This window comes from Ischnura elegans, chromosome 8, assembly GCF_921293095.1.
Source record: "Ischnura elegans chromosome 8, ioIscEleg1.1, whole genome shotgun sequence".
Lineage (NCBI taxonomy): Eukaryota > Metazoa > Arthropoda > Insecta > Odonata > Coenagrionidae > Ischnura > Ischnura elegans.
In genome coordinates this window covers 24717393-24735871 of record NC_060253.1, presented here as the reverse complement: position 1 = coordinate 24735871, position 18479 = coordinate 24717393, and the positions used below count along the sequence as shown (strand labels likewise).

Here is an 18479-nt window from a genome sequence, read left to right as displayed (position 1 = left end):
AACACGACGTATTTCTAACATAAATTAACCATTTTAAGCAAGAAAATAGTTGGTATAATAAGATGGTGATTTCTGTCGAATATCGATATCCTCGCAGCTGATAGTGAGCTTCACGGCAGTTGAAGCAGATTTTTTTTCGAAAACAGGGCGTCTGGTTACAATTTACGAGTTATGCTACAAGTCTCACCTGTCTGAGGTGCTAACGAAGCGATGTCTTCTCAGGATATTTTGTTTCTCCCTACTAGCAATCTGAATTCATCTGCTCATCTAGAGCTACGCTACTTATTGTTAGAAATGAGTGGGTAAGTTGCCTTCTCTATCGGATAAAAAATTTAATTGCGCAGTCATATGGTCATGCTTCACCCTCTGCAGTAAGCTCTGCTTATGCCGTACGCGATAGCATTAGTGCCTAACTTCACCTCGTACGAGTGGTTCCGTACTTTCCAGGGTGGGTTGACTTAAAACCGGCGAGTGTTTTCCGTCTGGGTTCAATAGAGTCCGGTTTCATTTTTATTAGTTTTATTCTTTTTCGCCTTCGGACCATGGCCATTCCGAAGACACAAGTGAGAACTTTAAAGGATAGACTGAAAATAATTGAAAACGAAGAAAATCCTGGCTAGAAATGCGAGAATATTACAGCACCCCTCGTTATGTCCGCTAGTACATGACGGCAGGGGTGGGGGTAGAGCGAGATCCTTGGTGAAAACAAGAAGTGGGATGAAGCCGAGGATCAGGTGGGCATGCCGCTGACGATTAACGCCACATTGCCTCAATCATATTAAAAATTTAATTGCAAGAAAGGAACGTTTCAAATAATAAACTATTTTTGGCCTTCTTGATACGTCCTATAGCCAATCACTGCGACAGCGAAATCAGTTGTTTGAGGCATAACACGCACATTTCTCTCGTAAATATGTGTACTTGAAATGGCATTTGATGGATAAGAATTTTTACGTCGAACAGAAATGCATAATAGCATTGAAAAGTGGAGTGAAACATTTCTTTAGCAAGGCGGTGTGTTCCTTCAGGATATTTGAAAGAGATATAATCCGAATCAACAATATGACCTAAGTGTTTCGATAAAGGAATAATATTCCTGTAATCAGCTAAAATCTTTTTTGAATCCATTATTGAATGTCATAATTCGCAAAAATCCAGCGTTTCCTGGGACATAGGCAACCTGGACAAACAATCCCGCATTGATCGTTTTCCCGCATTCATCGTTTTTTTCATCCATCCCCCTGAAAAACGATAAATCGAGGTTCCACTGTATTTCTGAAAAGAAACTGTCTTCCAAAGTCCACCTACATGAACCTCAAAATTTTAGGTCCTGTGAATCTTGTAGTAATGAGAGTCTACCGCAACAATTATTGTAATAGATTCTTGAGAAACGGAAAAAAAATTGCTTAAAGGTGAGGCTATGTTGAAACATTCATCCTAAGATTCATTCTTTCAGCAGCCATCTTTGCAATACAGAAATGTCTATGAAGAAATACCAGCAAAAAAATAACCATATATTTAAACCTCAAAATTCACCACAGGTAAACATGCAAGAAATAAAGTATGACTTCTCCTCCCACAAAAAAATTATCGAGCATACCTGTTTTTGACTGTTACGTTGAGTCATATCGGAGAACCGAATTTTATCATCCCGACTAAGTTTGCTTTTAACTATGTGATACATGTGGGCGGCACGCTTGTTAAGCACCCTCTCCTCGAACTGCTCGTACGTCTCATCAACTTGCTGCTGCATCTCTTCACCCTGAAAAGCATGACAAAAACTTTAGTCTCCTCAACAGCAAGAACACAAAAATAAGCAACGGATTTTAACCATAAGCCATTAATTAAAAATAAATATCAACAATAAAACAAATTTCACCATCATATTGCAGCAACCACGCATCATGAATATGTCCAAAGATGGGAAACCCAAATGCAAATTAAAATTTGGAAGGAAAAATGCCTCCAAAAGCGGTATTTCAACTGTCTTAAACATTCATCCACTGATGTTGACCAGCCAGGAGGTATGCTAAGACTGAAGGATAAGTGAGCTCCAGTGGCACAGCAAAGGTGAGGTTTTGGGGGATAAACCCCCCCACCCCCTCCAGAGCTCAGAGAATTTTTTAAGTTTGACTCATTTCACTTCATTGGATTAATATTAAATATAGAATAGCGTAAGGATCAATAAACTATCCCTCAAAAAATCGTAAAACTCACCATTTTGAACCATTTATCATAAAAATTTTCTAGGGGGGGGACTTTGCACCACCTGCTTACCCTGGCGGGTACTCCACACCTTCAGACCCCCCAGTGTTTGTTCCTCCGAAAATGCCCCTAGCCTTAATTCCTAACTGTGCCCCTGGTGAGCTCTACTATCAAATTATTACACACATTGGACAGATGCCCACTATACCGTATATGTCTGAATATAGTCCCCCCTTTTTTCCAAAAATGCCTATGGTAAAAGTAAAGGGGGGGACTATATTCAAATGCATTTTTTTAACTTTTCCCGAAACTGAAGCCTCAAAATTAGGGGGGGGGACTATATTCGGAGAAATACTGTAACGGTACGGATCGGAGTCGGCCCGACGCGTAAATTAATATAATCGCAGCTGGGTTGCGTCCACGCGCACACTCGCATTTTGGCATCGGGGAGTGAAAAGCGGCACAAAATATCTGTGTGGAGCGTTAATGTTATGTTTGAATGTATAATATTTGTGTTACAAAAGTGAAATGCAGTGAAAATATGTTAAGTTGGATTTCCGGGAGAGGCGACGTTGTGGTTCTCTCCCGGAAAGCATTCGAAAACCCGCCTCTAAATTGTGTGAAAGAGGGCGTTAGTGGGTGAATCGGAGGTGTTCATGGGTAGAAGAGAAGTGATAAAAGGCGAGGACACGAGGTCTAGCTCTCTCTCTCTCATACGCGCTGGCACTAATCAAGTTGAATTGTGAGTGCAGTGACAGCCCAACTTCGGCAGGTGGACGGAGTTCACGCACATGGACGGCTGGCGAGGGGTGGCTTGGACATCAAGGAAGGACGTAAGCATGGAATTTTCCCAACGCCCTAAAATTCCTTTGCAATCCAGATTGTCCCCCTCCGAAAGTCCCCAGTGAACTCTCCATTAAAGGCCCTAATGAATTCGCTGTCGACCTTCGCTCCGTAAATGACGGGCAAACGACTGGTCTTTCGTCACGGCCCTGCAAGATTTGGGTGCTCGCGTTGAGAAGATTGAGCAATAATTATGAATCTTTGGTAGTTACTTGGCGTATCATTGAGCCCTGATTTGAGACGGGTGGCCATTTGAACTAACTTATTTTGATTTCATAATTGCCATGAAACGCAACTCTTGTGAGGTTCACTCAACACCATCACATTTGTTCATTGGAAAAGAGAATTGTTTTTGTGTAATAATTATTTGTGAAGTGCTATTGGTATTTTGAAGGAGAAGATGTGTGGTTAAATTTCATGTCGGAGGTGACCCCGTTGAATTATTGACTAAGAGTTGTCAGTCGTGATTGGGGTAATATTTTTTTTCTTGTGTAAAATTTTGGATCGACATTAAAATCAGTTGTAAAAAGGATTTTATGGAATTTGCTATTATTTATCATTGCCACAAGTGCCTTCAGTCCATTTGTAAGTGAGTGTGCGCGTGGGCACGTTCCAGTGGGGGACCTGATTTGGGGCCCAGAAAAGGTAAGCCAAAGTAGGGGCATTATTTTATTTTGGGGATTGGGGAATTTATATTCACATGTCCGGTGGGGATCGAACGGGAGTCGAGCGGGCGGCTCTTGAGGTTCGAACCGTTACAATATGCTATATCCAATTTTAAACCATAATAAATTAGGGGAGCAAAATGTGGTGAAATCAACCATTACGATGACACTCACATGAACTGATGCAGGGAACTCATAATCCTCATGCCATGGTGTTGTCGCCCCCCTTTCTGAGATGGCACCTGGAGTTTGGGCATGGTGGGCTCCTTCCTCATAGCCCATGTTCGCCATCTGAGGGTTACTCTGTAAAGGCAAAGTAAAAGACTTAGCATACAATACATAGGATGCAAATACAGAGAGCACTGACTCTTTGAAATTATCTAGTCATTATTCCATTAGCACTAATTTTAAAATATAAATTTGAAGCATGGTCAAGTTTCAGACACATTCCAGTCAATATCATCCCAGTTTTAAATGAGACTTGAGAAGTTTGACATGAGAAGTTATCATTGCACTCATGGAAGCAACATAAGAGTTCTCCACAGTTTTGCACAACAAAAACAATACACATTTCATCTTTCCATTTCAGTGGTGAACACTATGTACGAAGAAGTGGCTATAATAATATTAAGCTAAATTCCACAGTATAATGAGGTATAATCAATCATAAATTGGCATGAATAATCTTCATCCATTAATGAGAAGGGTATTTCAGCACTGTAATTGGTTAAATGAAAAGCATGAATACCTGGTCATAACCCATGTTTTCCATTGGAGGCAGATTCTCTGCAACATGCTGCAAGGGCATAACTCCCTCAGCTCCCACCATTGTCCCATTTTCCATTCCCTTTGGATCAGCATCTCCAGGAACAAGGTCCAGTGCACCAGGAACCACTTGGCCTTCCACCACACTTGCCGCTAATGCCGTCAAGTCTGGTGCATCACCACCTGCCTGCTGCTCAAGGATTGAGTGAACCTGTGGAAGCCATTAACAACTTCAGTAAGAAACGACCACTCTCCTTGAAATTATATGTAGTCAGGGTTGTTGGAAGACCCCCATATTCAAATTTATGGACAAAAATTTTCATTTTCCCTGACTATTGCACTCTCTCCTTTCCAAAAACACATTTCCGCTCAACACAAACCAACCAGAACCAATATCATGGCCTATTTCACTAGTGATTAAAGTTGACTGAGAAATGCACATCGTTATTCTCACGGGATAACCTCATACTGCAGTAAAATTTTCTGCAAAATAAACATCGAAAAGTCAAGCAAAAACCAGAAGAACATGCTTCTAGAACTTAAGAAGAATATTGGAGACTGATTAAAATATGTAGCCCATAAAACCATGATTAAAATGTTTGTCTTTGGAATTGATTAATTTCCTATTGCATATTGCAAATTGAGAAAAGTTATGATTTCCTAATCTCAAAATGATCCAAATGAGGTTCGTATTCACATGTTAAAATTTGGTTAATTTAAAATAACGGCAACCCGTGCCCCAAGGGCCCTAAGTACTGAGGACCCTCAATTGAGATTTTTGAGACCGAAAAAGTGCTACATATTTCTATGTAAAACGTAAAAATAAAGCCCTTTAGGGCCGATTTTCTGTTTGTTTTGACCTATCTCTAAGTGTTTACGAGATATTGTCCGTAGTAATGCAATCCACCCCCCAGGGCGCCACCCTGCACTGCGGCGCCGCTGAAGTACGGCCCGCACCACTTGTTCCTGCGAAGTTTTAACGAAGAATATACAGCCTGAATCACACAATCATTTTTTATCGTCGCGAAAGTGATCACTATCGAGATCACTTTTCCCGTCGCGAAAAGCAATCCCTCTAGTGATCATTTTTCTGAATCACACGGTCACTCCCGCCGTCGCTTTTCACATCGTTTCCAATATCACAGCTCGTTGTCATAGGACCCACATCATGAAATTATATACAGTAGACTCTCGTTATTACGAAGTTCACGGGACTGAAAAAAAGGAGGTTCGTAATAACGAAGTTCGTAAGAAAGTTTCTTTTAGGAATCATCGCAAAAAAAAAAACAAACCTTGCCAAAATTTCTCGTATTCTTCAATATCCCCTACTAATAGTCGCACAGCGGACTACCTTCTGAGTAATGCGTATGATATACGCGTTAAATTACCCGCGAATAAATAAAAAAACAATCACGCTTGATTTTATCAACTGAAGAATTCGGATGATGCCAACGTGTAGTAGTCATTTCCAATTGATGAATATAGTGTAGTTCATAAGTAGACGTGTCGGGGAAAGACGGACACGTAAGTAAATAGCATCTGAGTGGAAGTTAACGCGAGGTAATCAAACGGCGAATGATACATACATCCGAGAAAAACCGATATGCAGCTCAATCGATCAAAGTATTTGGTGAGCTTTAACGGTAACTTTACTATCAGAAATCATAGATGGGATAAATGTCATCTAAATAAGACATTCAACAGCTGAATAAATAATATTTATTATTAAAGTTAAACAAAAATGTATCAGAACAAATCTATTTTGGCGCCGTTTTAAAATAACCCGTTATTTGGGTCTGAACTTTGTTCTTCTCCGTCGCTTCTTTAACCATACCTTCGATTTTCGTTAAGTGAAAATCGAAATCAATATTAACATTATTGCACATTTGGAATGCTTTGAGTGTGTTTAGCGCAAATATAACGTCCTTCCTTTTTGGCGGAACAACAGGCACGTCATTTTCGTCCTCGCTGCTTCCTTGGCTAGTCCCTGCCACAGCGTCATCTCCATCGTCGATCTCTTCGTCGTCATCGTCACACACTTCAACATCATCATCAATTGAAAGGTAGTCTGTAGTTGACGAACAAACTCCGAAGTGAATAATGTAGTCGTCAATTTCACTTCCTAAACTCCTTTCCTGAGCGATCGAGTCTTCCACGCCCTAAAAATTTTAAAAGCTCATAAAAATTTGCATTCACGGACATAAACTGGAAATAACTCAGTTGTGAGCTTATTACATACTGACCTCGGGAATGTCGGAAGTAGCTACCGCCAAAGGAAAACCTGCCGCTCTCCAGCAATTAACAATTGTTTGGGTAGAAACATCCTTCCAAGACTCGCCTACTGCGTGTATGGCATGCAGGATAGTCCATTTTGGAATGTCCTGTCTTGTCTTCCCCATTTCTTTACACATAGAAGTTGAATATAGCATGATTTTAACTTTACCCAAAAAGGTGAACTTACATTTATAGAGATATGTAACTAGAAAGGGTAAAAAAGTGTACATACCGATCCAGCGCATGTAGTACTGCACAAGTCTCATCTTGTACATTACTTTAAAGTTTTGAATTATCCCCTTATCTAATGGTTGGGCTTTACTTGTGGCATTAGGTGGAAGGAAGATAATTCGTACGTTTGGTAGGTCTAGTTGATCCAGATTCGTGTGGGAGCTAGCATTGTCCAGCAAGAGGAGAATATTTCTGTTCTTTCCAGCCATTCTTCTTTGAAGTCGAATTACCGTTTTGTGAAAAATTTCCCTGGTCATCCAACTACTTCTATTAAACTCGTAGAAAACAGGAAGGCTTTCTTGTCTAATATTTTTAAGGCATCGAGGCTTCTCGTGCTTTCCGATAAAAACTGGCTTGATCTTCTCTGTCCCAGTCTGATTCACACACAGACCTACCGTCACTCGCATTTTACTTTTTCTCCCACCATGGCATCGCTCTCCTTTTAACGCCAGAGTTGTTTCTGGGAGAGCGAAGTAGAAGAGCCCTGTCTCATCAAAATTGAAACGATTATCGGGACTGTATTCATTGATGATGGCATCAAATTTATTGTGCCAATCCCTTATAGTCTCCCCATTGACAGCTCCTTCTTCGCCACATATCTTCAGAGAAGTTATGTTGAATCGAGATTTAAATTTCGTCAACCAACCCGCGGAGGCTTTGAAACCCTCGATATTTTTTTTCAATGAAATTGTTTCTGCCTTCTCCATCAAAATAGGGCCACTGACGGGAAGATTTTCTTGCCGACATTTACAAAAAAAGCATATAATTCATTTTCTACTTCACTAAATTTAGCACCACGCATAGTCTTCCTCTTCAGCGCCATTCCCTCCGCCACCTTCGTTTGAATTCTTTCCCTACTCGAGAGAATGGTAGAGAGCGTAGATAGAGAAACTCCAAACTTTTTAGCGACTACTGTTTTGCTTATATTTTTCTCTTCTACCTCTTTAACCATCTTAAGCTTTTCTTCTAACAAAATGCTCCTCCTCGATTTCTTCGATTTATTCATCTTCGGTGCAATTCACGTAAGTCGTCACAATTGCAAATGAAGTTTTCTCACCACTGTCTCGAGGTCTCAGTTAACCGACGATGTCACCTTCGCACTCGTGAAGTTGAGACTGCCTAGATTATCATCAGACCCCTAACTTTCCAGAGCAGTGCCGACTTCCATGTGGCTGCAGTTGCTTTGTAGCTCACTCTCGCAGTGTCAAAGTAACACAATGTAGCGAGGGACAAAAAGAGTTGCGTGAGTAGAGGATAAAGAGCATAGCTTTAGTCAAGGAAGATTTCCTTACTTACATTGTTTTTATTTTAAAGGGTAGCGGCGGTGGCATCTTCGTCAGGTGGAAGGGAAGAGGGGAAATTCAGTGCGTCCGTGAAAACATTGCAACTTAGTAGGGGAGGTAAAGAATGAAAAGGGTATGCTTTCTTTAGGTGTGGAAGGAAGGTCAAGAAGGGGGAGTGGAAAGGATATAAAAGGCCTTAATAGAAGGAGGGATGGTAAGGTAGGCAGGGGTGGGTGTTCTTGGGACTTTAGGTGGGGTAAGATATGAGTGGGAAGTATGGGCGGTGGTACGTAAGAGGGACAGAAGCGGGGGGAAGCCTTCAAGAAAATGCGGGTGGGGACAAGGGTAGGTGCAAGCAGAGAGTACCATTAAATTTCACCACGATAAAATGAAATTAACGCACTTCAATAATGTCAGAATTAGATCGTGTTTAGACTCGTTCTTTTTTATAAATTTCGAGCAGATTACTATACTTATACGATCGCGGTGGTAAAACTCTAAATGAGAATAGTACCTTAGCTTTAGTCACCCAAGAGGCCAATAGCTGATTCATCCATGAGTTGATATTATGGGGGTGTGAAGGCAGGTGGCAAGTCTGAGATCATCGGTTAAGAGAGGGAGGGGTAAAGGAAGCTATAATGTAATCGGAGAAGTATCAGTTTCTACTCTTCTCTGGTAACCCTGCGCTTCTCTGGTTCGTATTTCTCTGTGATATATGAGCTTCAAGGTCACTGATTTACTCCTACATTCTCCCCACCCCCTTCTTCATGCCTCACGCTCCAAAAAATCGGTGCGTGATTGTTTCTCGGCAGAAAATCAAATGGGCCTCGGATCCATGGAATTGTGAGCCCCTAGTGCTACCTGCAACAGTTCCAAAACGCATACGCTCTGGGGAATGAGGGCTTGCCCTTGTCATACTCTCTGGTCCATAGCAAGGGTGCAAGGGGACTGCGAATGGGGGATGGTGGGGGTCTGCAAGTGATGGAGGGTGAGATAGGTATTAGGGTATGGGACGCCAAACGGGAAGGTTGCAAGGGGAGGGTCTAAAGTGATGGTAGGATGAGGGAGAGGATGTATGGGGCTCCAGTGTCTCTTGCTTGTGGTGATGGGTGAAAGGGAGGAAGAAAAGATGAAAGGAAGAATGACAAGCTCCGCTCTACCGATCCCCTTTCTCACTGAGGCGATGCATTTTTTCGAACTCTGACTAGCGAATGGCCAAATAAAAGCAAATATATCTTCTTGACTTGCGTTCAAGGCTTAGATTGAGGCTCTGTAATACACAAAAAATGAACGAATTGAAAACCGTATTAAAAATCTTGTCTATTGTTTAAGCGTCTGGGGGGCGTCATGCCCCAGTGGCCCCTCTTAATCTGCCTATGATAGCTGCAGTACAATGGTTCTGACGACTGAGCGTAATATTGCCAATCCCACGAGTTTTTAGATTGATCAGTAAATCAGTGAGACTACGGTTCACATTTGTGAAGCGCCAATCACTCAAGGAATGATAATCATCAACAGGCCAAAGTAGAATGGTTTAATGCAGATCTCCACTCAATTATAAAATTATCTCTTCATGTGTTCGTATTAATTTTCCTTTACGTCGTAGTTTTGACAAAACTTGAGAAATTTTTAAGCTTATTTAATCAAGAGTATGCGCGAAGAGGATAATGGAATTCCATCCATATTTTAAATATTATTTACGATATTTTGGCTGGATACCAAATTCTCTTTTTTGGACTTCAAACATATTCGCCACTAAAAAAGACGACAACATCGTATTCGTTGAAAATAACTCAAACAATATAAATCACTTAAATAATCGATTATATATTATATAATCACTAAATAATCGATTACAGTGGAACTTGGTTAGTACGTTTCTGAAGGGACCACGAAAAATGAACGTACTAACCAGGAAAACGTACTAACGAGGAAAGTAAATAATAGCAGTCGGGGTTATTGCAATCAGTGAAAAAGTCGTCATAATTACAATTACTATCGGTAGTTCTCATAAGATCGCCTTCCTGAACTCTTTTCACATTTAAAATCAAGAAAATGAGCGCTACCATGAAAAACAATACCATGTGAATAAAAATCGCAATTTTTCATGGACGTCGCGGAGACAATTTCATGATTACGACGTCTATCTCCCGTGATTTAACCTATATATATTTACAGAACGAGGACGAGTGAAGCTCAGACAAGCGAAGACAAGTCATTTTTCTCTCTCACAGCGTACTCGGAGAATATAACAACAACCCGGAGTAAGTCAACTGGTTTTTTAAACATCATAAAAATTGGGCAAATTTATATTGACTTTCAAATTACGGCAACAGCCGTAGACATTCGCTTCTGGAATGATACCATTTCGATTGTAAAATCGATCGATATATCGACTGATGACACGCAAGATTATTAGATTACGACGTAATAACAAGAAATTTTTATATTAAACAGTTGAAATTTACTTTCAAAATTTGACTAATGTCGTCTGCTTTCGTTCCGAGATAAAGTATTTTTAAGCTTTGCTTCGCGTGGAGATCCAGAGGATCGTCTGCTCCCGCAACAGTAGTCAAGTAAATACGCACCGACGTCGAGTTTATGGAGCAGCACTGCTTTAGATAATGTGTGAATTGTCTAATACCGTTAAGACTCATTTCTTCATCATGATAACTCGTGCAATAGCAACAATTGCCCACTCACGAACTTTGTGCGCAGCAGTGGGCACTCCCAAGCGCTCCAAAGGCAACAGAAGGTGAGGAGCTCGGGGTGGGGAAAATTGGGGCTTCTTATTGGCTGTAGTTTTTCATAGTCAGACATTCCCGGAAAATGGCCGCATTTTATGATTCAGCACGTCACAAGAATTCAGAAATGCATTTGGATAAATTACGGTAGAAGAAAGAGATGTGGAATGAATGGAAGAAAGTTAATGGCTAATAATAATAAATTAAATCATGAATTCAGACGTTTGCGACCCTTAAGAAGACACTAGAGAACGAATTGCGGGTTGCGTCACGGCAAGCAATTGAGCGTACTAACCAGGAAAGCGCAATTTTTTCAAACGTACTAACCAAATTCTTTTACCTGTATTTTGTTCGGATGGTACCGGGACCGAGGGAAATCGCCGTACTAAGGAGGAAAACGTACTAAGGAGGAACGTACTAACCAAGTTCCACTGTATATGTTAAACACACCCGTTGCATCTCAGGAACGCTCGGAGATATTTGGGGGCCCTGAGATAAGCTTGTCTTTTCACCTTCCCCTCTCCACGATTGTGTTTTTGAGCCCTTCCGTGGCCTCCCAAAAGTGGCGGCTCGCTGAAAACTCTCCCCTTAGGATGAGCTGCATAATGCCAGGTACGCCATATCAAATGACGTGCTAGCAATGTGGTTTGAATCTCTATCCAGGAGAAGAAAGATTCTATTTTATTCGTGGATTTCATTGTCAAGCTTGATTTTTATGTAACTCATTTTTATATTGTCTGCACATTTCAATAGTGTCTTTTAAAATTATGCCGCTGGATTTTCGACACCACGATTTCGCTCCGCTCTTTTCGATACAATTTAACTCGCGAGTAAATGTAAACAGACGTCCAATATATTTTCACAATCATCAAGCACCCGTCCATTCTGTAGTTCAGGTGAGAAAGATATAAACGTTTTGCATTGCAAGCAGGGGCGGATCCAGGATTTCTTTCTGGGAGAGGCACAAGCAAGGCCGTATCCAGGATTTTGTTCGGTGGGGGGGGGGGGGGCACAAGGATACCTCGTTATAAAAAACGAACGAAATGATAATGTGACCGTATATAAAATCTAGCATATTTTTAAGGGTCTGGGGGGGGGGGGGCACGTGCCTCCGTGCCCCCCCCTGGACCCGCCTATGATTGCAAGTGATACGAAGTCCATCAGCCTATGATGACCCTGACTGTTATTAATATCGGCACTTCCTCAATCACAAAATGTCATTCATAAAAAATCCAGATAATACGTGACTGTAATTAAGCTGTAGAACTATCGGGGATAGCTCGATTGAAATCAAATTGACTTAATGATAGTTATGAAATGACAATGACGTCTTATCATTGAAATGAAATTATGCATTAATGGAGCTCTCTAGAACTTGTTTGCTACTAAAGACTAAATTCCTTACAAAATAATATCTTAAAAAATTCTCGTTGGCTTTGAACTCATCTGCTTGGAGATTAATCCTAAGGAGAAAACAATTTTCGACAGCCTAGATCTTGCCCTCCGAATTCATCCGGTAGTTCCTTGTCGTCTTCCATTGCGATGGCCGTCCGGCATCAAGCACATCCACGTGCGAAACACCAACACCTTGGCATTGCATGACGCAATAGAGGATTGATATCTTCCGGAATACGGCCAATTTACAAACGGTAGTGAGTGGGTCAACATGGTTCCTCTGGAATGAAGCTTCTTATATGATGTTGCGTGGATTCCGATTGTATCCTACTGAATGAAGAACAATAATTTACGCTCTTGATCACACTACACGAGGAGAAAAATGTATCGTAATAACAATAACGTAGCGTAGTGTCAATCCAACTAAATGCCGTCGCTTAACCGAGGAACTTCGTAATAAAGTTCTTTTCGTAACCACCGGGACCGGGACCGAGGTTCGTAATTTCGTAAAAACGAAAATTTCGTAATAAAGTCTCTTTTACTATAGATTGGAATAGGCTTTTCGTCGGGACCAACGATTTGCTTCGTAAAAACGAGAACTTCGTAACAACGTTGTTCGTATTAACGAGAGTCTACTGTAGCGTGTTTGTTTATTTATGTCATTCCCACAATTGTCAAACGCTGCGCTGCAATCACACCATACGGTCATGCGTTCTGATTGGCTGCTTCTGCGTTCGGTCATGCGTACATACGGTCATGCGTTCTGATTTTAGTGACAGTTTTAGAGACCGGACGAGTGATGAAAAATAGCGATGGGAATCCTCATCGCGATCAACAACTGCTGCCGACAATCATTTTGCGCAGTGATCGCGACAGTGATCACTTTCGCGACGAAAAAAAAATGATCGTGTGATTCAGGCTTAAGATACGTTCAGGAAGTGAGGAATATGGTTGAACAAACCCATAAGCTTACCTGGTCAGCATGAAGCTCAGGGATTTCTTTAGTGAAATCAGCTGGGTCCATGTTGGTAGGGTCAAGGGTGGGCTGCTCCGAGGGAGGGGGTCCAGGGGTCTGTGGGGCCAGGAGAGAGCCATTCTGCATGAGGGGTGTTTGAGGAGGCTGGGGTGTGGGCGGTGGGGGCTGGCCGTCAATCTCCATGTGCTCAATGGTCGTTGGTGGAAGAACAGAGGGCGGGGGAGCCATGCTAGCAGGGCCAAGCTCTTCGTCAAGCGCATGCTGCATGAGGGAGGACTGCTCGGGGGCAGGGGTCATCACCGACTGCTGCTCATTTGCCAGCTGAACTCCGAGGAGCTGCTGAGCATCTAACTCGGCTTGCTTGGCAGTCGCCTCCTCCATCATTTTCTTTTGCTGAAACAGGACATAAATCAGAGGAAAGTTCCTAAAGAAACTACACGATTATTTATGGCACAAGGTCAACCAGAGATGAAATACTTATAATTTCAAATGAATTTTAGGAATTAGAATACTCTTGAAATATCAATAGACTACCTAACCACAGCACTTGTAGATTTGATAGAAAGAATATTCAGTTCTACATCATGAGCAAGAATCATGCGAATATCAAAATAACTTAAAGCAAAACGAAATGAATTATTTTTGATTTGGTTGCGCCAGGACTATAAAACTCATTGGGATGGTTTTCAGGAGACAAAAGCTGATTAATCCATGACACTCCCTGAATAACCCGAGAGCTTTCCCTAATTACCACAATTCCCTTATTATACTAGTTTTTTTTGGTTTACCAGATTATCTGACGAACTGAATTCCAAATCCAAGATTCGACTTAATCTTGAATTCATGAATTTGAAAAAATCTTTGAATCTGACAAATTTTTCATGAGAAGATATGGACCCAAAGAACCATAGTTGTATTAAGATCTCATGGGAAGGCATAGCCTTCATCACCTCAATGAAACCTCTTAACATAAAAACTCACCTGCTGCAAAAGATCATCCGTGTCCAGTTGGTGCTTGCGCTTTCGGCCCTTTTTGCCTGGTGGCAATGGAGTTCCTGGGGGCATTAGGCCGCCATCTAGAAGATTGTTGAAGCCATCCAACTCGCCACCAGCTCCACCCTCTCCCCTCACCTGCTCCAACGGGATCTGCTCCCTCTCCTCATCCCCCATCATGCCAAAATCTTCATTGTCGGCAGCACGACTGGTGAGGTGCCTTTGGTAATTCTGGTAGAGTAAGAGAGAAACACCAGTAAAGAAATGTGAAAGAAACTAATGAATAAATAAACAGTTTCTAATCAATTTTTAACAGATAAAAGTTAAAAAGAGCATTTTTACTGCGACAGAGTAAGAGGAGAATGTGGAAAAATAGAAACGAATAACAGTAGTCATTTTTACCGCATATTATACATGATACCAAATAGCTTAGCAGCAGAGAGGTCATCAATAAAGCAAATGGAAATGTTGAGGGGAAAATTTATCAGGCATATGACTTTTCTATAGCTAATAGGGTGGTTTCCTATTATTTTTTTATTGCCTAAATCGAAAGATTATTACTCCTGGAGTACGTATTTCGCGCTTTTAGATTTTTAAATGACGATATCTATTTTTCGCGATTAAATGAAAAGTGAAAAATTTCAAGCGCGCAAAAACGCGACGCGTAAGTAGGAAAGTCCGTGCGCCGCATTTCTGGTTCCCCCTCTCTCCTTGTGAAGTGACCTTGATCGAGGCTCTGAGCGCTGATAGGACGCAGGATGCTAGCGGATAGCTGAGTACCTTCCTGTCTGGTAGCGCATGGCTTAAAAAAGGTTTATTAATACCTTATCAAGCGAAGAAAACTTTCCGACCTTAGCCAGTTTTAATAGGTGATTATTAAGACATGTTTCCCTGAGCTCTGTGCCTCATGCATGCATTGGTAACCTCAGACGATGTATAACTCCTATCCTCTCGTGTAGAAACTAGGTCCCTGTGACGTCACGCGGAGCGGAATCGCATGGGCGCCAATCTGGCCTTTTTCAAATGAGGATAAAATTTGACCCTTGCCATTCGTCTAAAACGGTATTTCAAAAACCAAATAATTTGTGTATTATGAATACACTAATGGTGGGCAACGAATCGCAATCAATGCCTATCGTTTTCTTTGATGAAGGAAACTACCCTATTAAGTGACAAAAGGCATGGCATAGAACCTAACAAATCAAGACCACCATCATGTTAACTTCATTACTCTACATGCAGAGATGTCAATTCTTTCATTTCCCACTGGTGCCCTAACCCTTTTCTATCCAAACCCATACGGCAGGCATGCCTTTCACCCGCTCAGGAAATAGTGCATGTAGGAGGCTGAACCTTTCTTGGGGCACTGAACGGAGCTTTATCCTCACTCCTCCCCAAATGATGACCCACATATACAGTAGACTCTCGTTAATGCGAACAACGTTATTACGAAGTTCTCGTTTTTACGAAGCAAATAGTTGGTCCCAACGAAAAGGCCTATTCAAGCAATAGTAAAAGAAACGTTATTACGAAATTTTCGTTTTTACGAAATTACAAACCTCAGTCCCGGTCCTGGCGGTTACAAAATGAACTTTATTACGAAATTCCACGCCTAAGCTATGGCATTTAGATGGGTATTCACTACGCTAAGTTTTAATAAGCTCGCCACGTTTAAGTTGTCCTCGTGTACTGGGGCCAATAGCGTCATTTATGGTTATTTCTTCACCATTCGCGCAACGTCATATAATAAGCTTCATTCCTGGGGAATCATGGTGACAGACTCATTACAGCTCGTAAATTTGAAGTACAGTTAGTTCTCTTCCAACACACATTCGATTTGCGAACTTTCAGAGATGACAGCATTCAGAATTTCAAATTTCGAATTTGGCGCCTTTTGATTTGGCCGTTGCTACGCCGTGCGGCGTAGAGGAAATCGTTCTCTGGGCATAATCTGAACAAAGTATCATTCATTCCGGTGTGAAGTTAGGAACTTTTCAGCGTTTCGCCCGATGTTCCTTGCCGCGGATAGCGATTGTTTCGGCTCCGGCTGCGTTGCACTCCCAGCTAGATCAATTCGTCACAATCTTGAGTTAGCGCACGATTGTTGTGAAGTGTTGCATTATGCAGGATAACCGTACTCCTCGATGCCTTGCTTACAGTACGACCTGTCTGATAACGGCACAATAGGAGGTGCAGATAACCATTCGCCAACACGGTTTGCAGCCAATCGCTGTCCCCCAAACGCACCTCACACCATCGCCTTGGCATACAACGTTGTCAAATGTATGAAGAGTAGCGAAATAAGCCTGATCCGCTAAAACATGCCCTTTCTTCGAATCCCCAAAACAAGTGATTCTTCCACTGGGTCCTACACGCTCGTCGTCCTTTCCGTCTCCTTTCTTCACGGAGGCCTTTATTGGCGTTTCTCTTTCTCACCTGGCAACGCTGCCCCGACCTAGACTATTCTGCCTGTCATCGGACAACTCTCGGTGGTCGGACCATAGGTTTATCAACTTAGGAACAAGGTCTTGGAACGCATCTAGGTCGTAAATCGGATTTACTGTACTCGGGAGGATATCAACCCTCGATTACGTCATACCGCATACAGAAACTGAAACGAATTTTCCTGTTTATATATATTTCCGCATAATTTAATCGCATTTGTCACATGCAGTTTTTTTTCGACGATTCCTAAAAGAAACGTTCATACGAACTTCGTTATTACGAACCTCCGGATTTTCGGTACCATGATTTTCGTAATAACGAGTCTACTGTATTGTGTAGTTTACATAACTTTGGTTAAAGAGTTTCCTTAAGAAGTAGATGTGAGTGTGTACATTTGATAATGCACGGTTCACTCCATGACCCCTCCCATCAGTGGAGCCCACCAACAATGTCTTTCATGGAGAGTCCAATGGGCTTGCATGAAGAGCACCATCCCCCATTTGCTTTGGTACCACCTCCTCTCCCATGGAAATATTTGGCACCAAGTATCGATTCTTGGCTAAAACCCCACCCTTTTCAAATGTTCATCAGGAACTAATTCTTAAAGCTGTAGCAGCTAAGATAAAAATTACAATGCAATCAATTGGGCAATATATGGACACATACACCTTGAACCCTTGTGACAAAACCAGAAACTATCTGGTACAGAATGTACCAAGTGAAATTTATTTTTGAGAAATTCAATATACAGTAAACTCTCAGTTATACGAAGTCAGCGGGACCAGAAAATAGGCACTTCGTAACATTGAGTTTCGTAATTTTAAACCTTTTTAATAAGCCACGAAAATATGTTTGCTTTTGTTCCCACCGCCCACAGTGGGCTGAAATTAAAAAAAGCTGGACAAAACCTCGAAATCGATTTTTTTGAGTGCGGAAATTTAAACTTTGCACAGTCGTTGTCAATACATTAGTGCATTTTTTGATGCAAACCGTTTTTCATTAGTAAATTTTTTAAACGAATTACTTGTCCTTAAAGTTGAACAAAATTAGGAAAAAATGCCCTCATTGAATTTTTTTCGAAATTCAGCATGCTAAAACTAATGCAACACCTTCTGTAGCAATTCAATGGAATAAAAATTTACAATACAGTGTGTCCTCGTTTAACGTCGTCCCGTTTAACGTTGTTTCACGATAACGTTGTCCAAAAATTGAAACCCTTCATCATTTAACGTCGTTATTGCTTCGCGATAACGTTGTTCAAATTATGCGCGGCGAAAAAAAATGAATGGCAAATAGGACGCAAGCGCATCTGATGTATAGTAAATACTACTATATTAATGCGATTGGTAATTTTCGTTCGACAGAAAAGGTTGGCGTGGGTAGCGTATGTTAAATATGCATATGAGCGAATAATTATCGCCTCATTTACCCATTATCCGTATATTTTTCTGATGCCAACCGAAAAAAATGTCAACGAAGAAGAGTGGCTATCCTGGTGGTTCTTCAGACGTGAAGAAAAAACGGCGATATTAGAACAAAAACTTGGTATTATTAAAAGAATTGAAGAAGGTGCAACTGCTGGAGAGATCGGTCGAGTTTTAGGTTTACAGGTCGAGTTTTTACAATTAAAATTTCTTCTGTTACTGAAAATATCGATGTT

General features: G+C 41.3%; 1 protein-coding gene across 2 annotated transcripts in view; it reads right to left on the bottom strand.

Annotated features, from left to right (window-relative positions):
• LOC124163760 (double-strand-break repair protein rad21 homolog) overlaps window positions 1-18479 on the bottom strand; it is a 34678-nt gene that overhangs the window by 8308 nt on the left and 7891 nt on the right. For both annotated transcript variants that reach the window (XM_046540842.1, XM_046540843.1), the window contains exons 9-13: window positions 14363-14605; window positions 13379-13774; window positions 4462-4689; window positions 3888-4016; window positions 1601-1762 (exon numbers count right to left, since the gene is read on the bottom strand). In XM_046540842.1, coding sequence (XP_046396798.1) covers window positions 1601-1762; window positions 3888-4016; window positions 4462-4689; window positions 13379-13774; window positions 14363-14605 — 1158 coding nt within the window. The remainder of the gene's footprint in view (window positions 1-1600; window positions 1763-3887; window positions 4017-4461; window positions 4690-13378; window positions 13775-14362; window positions 14606-18479) is intronic.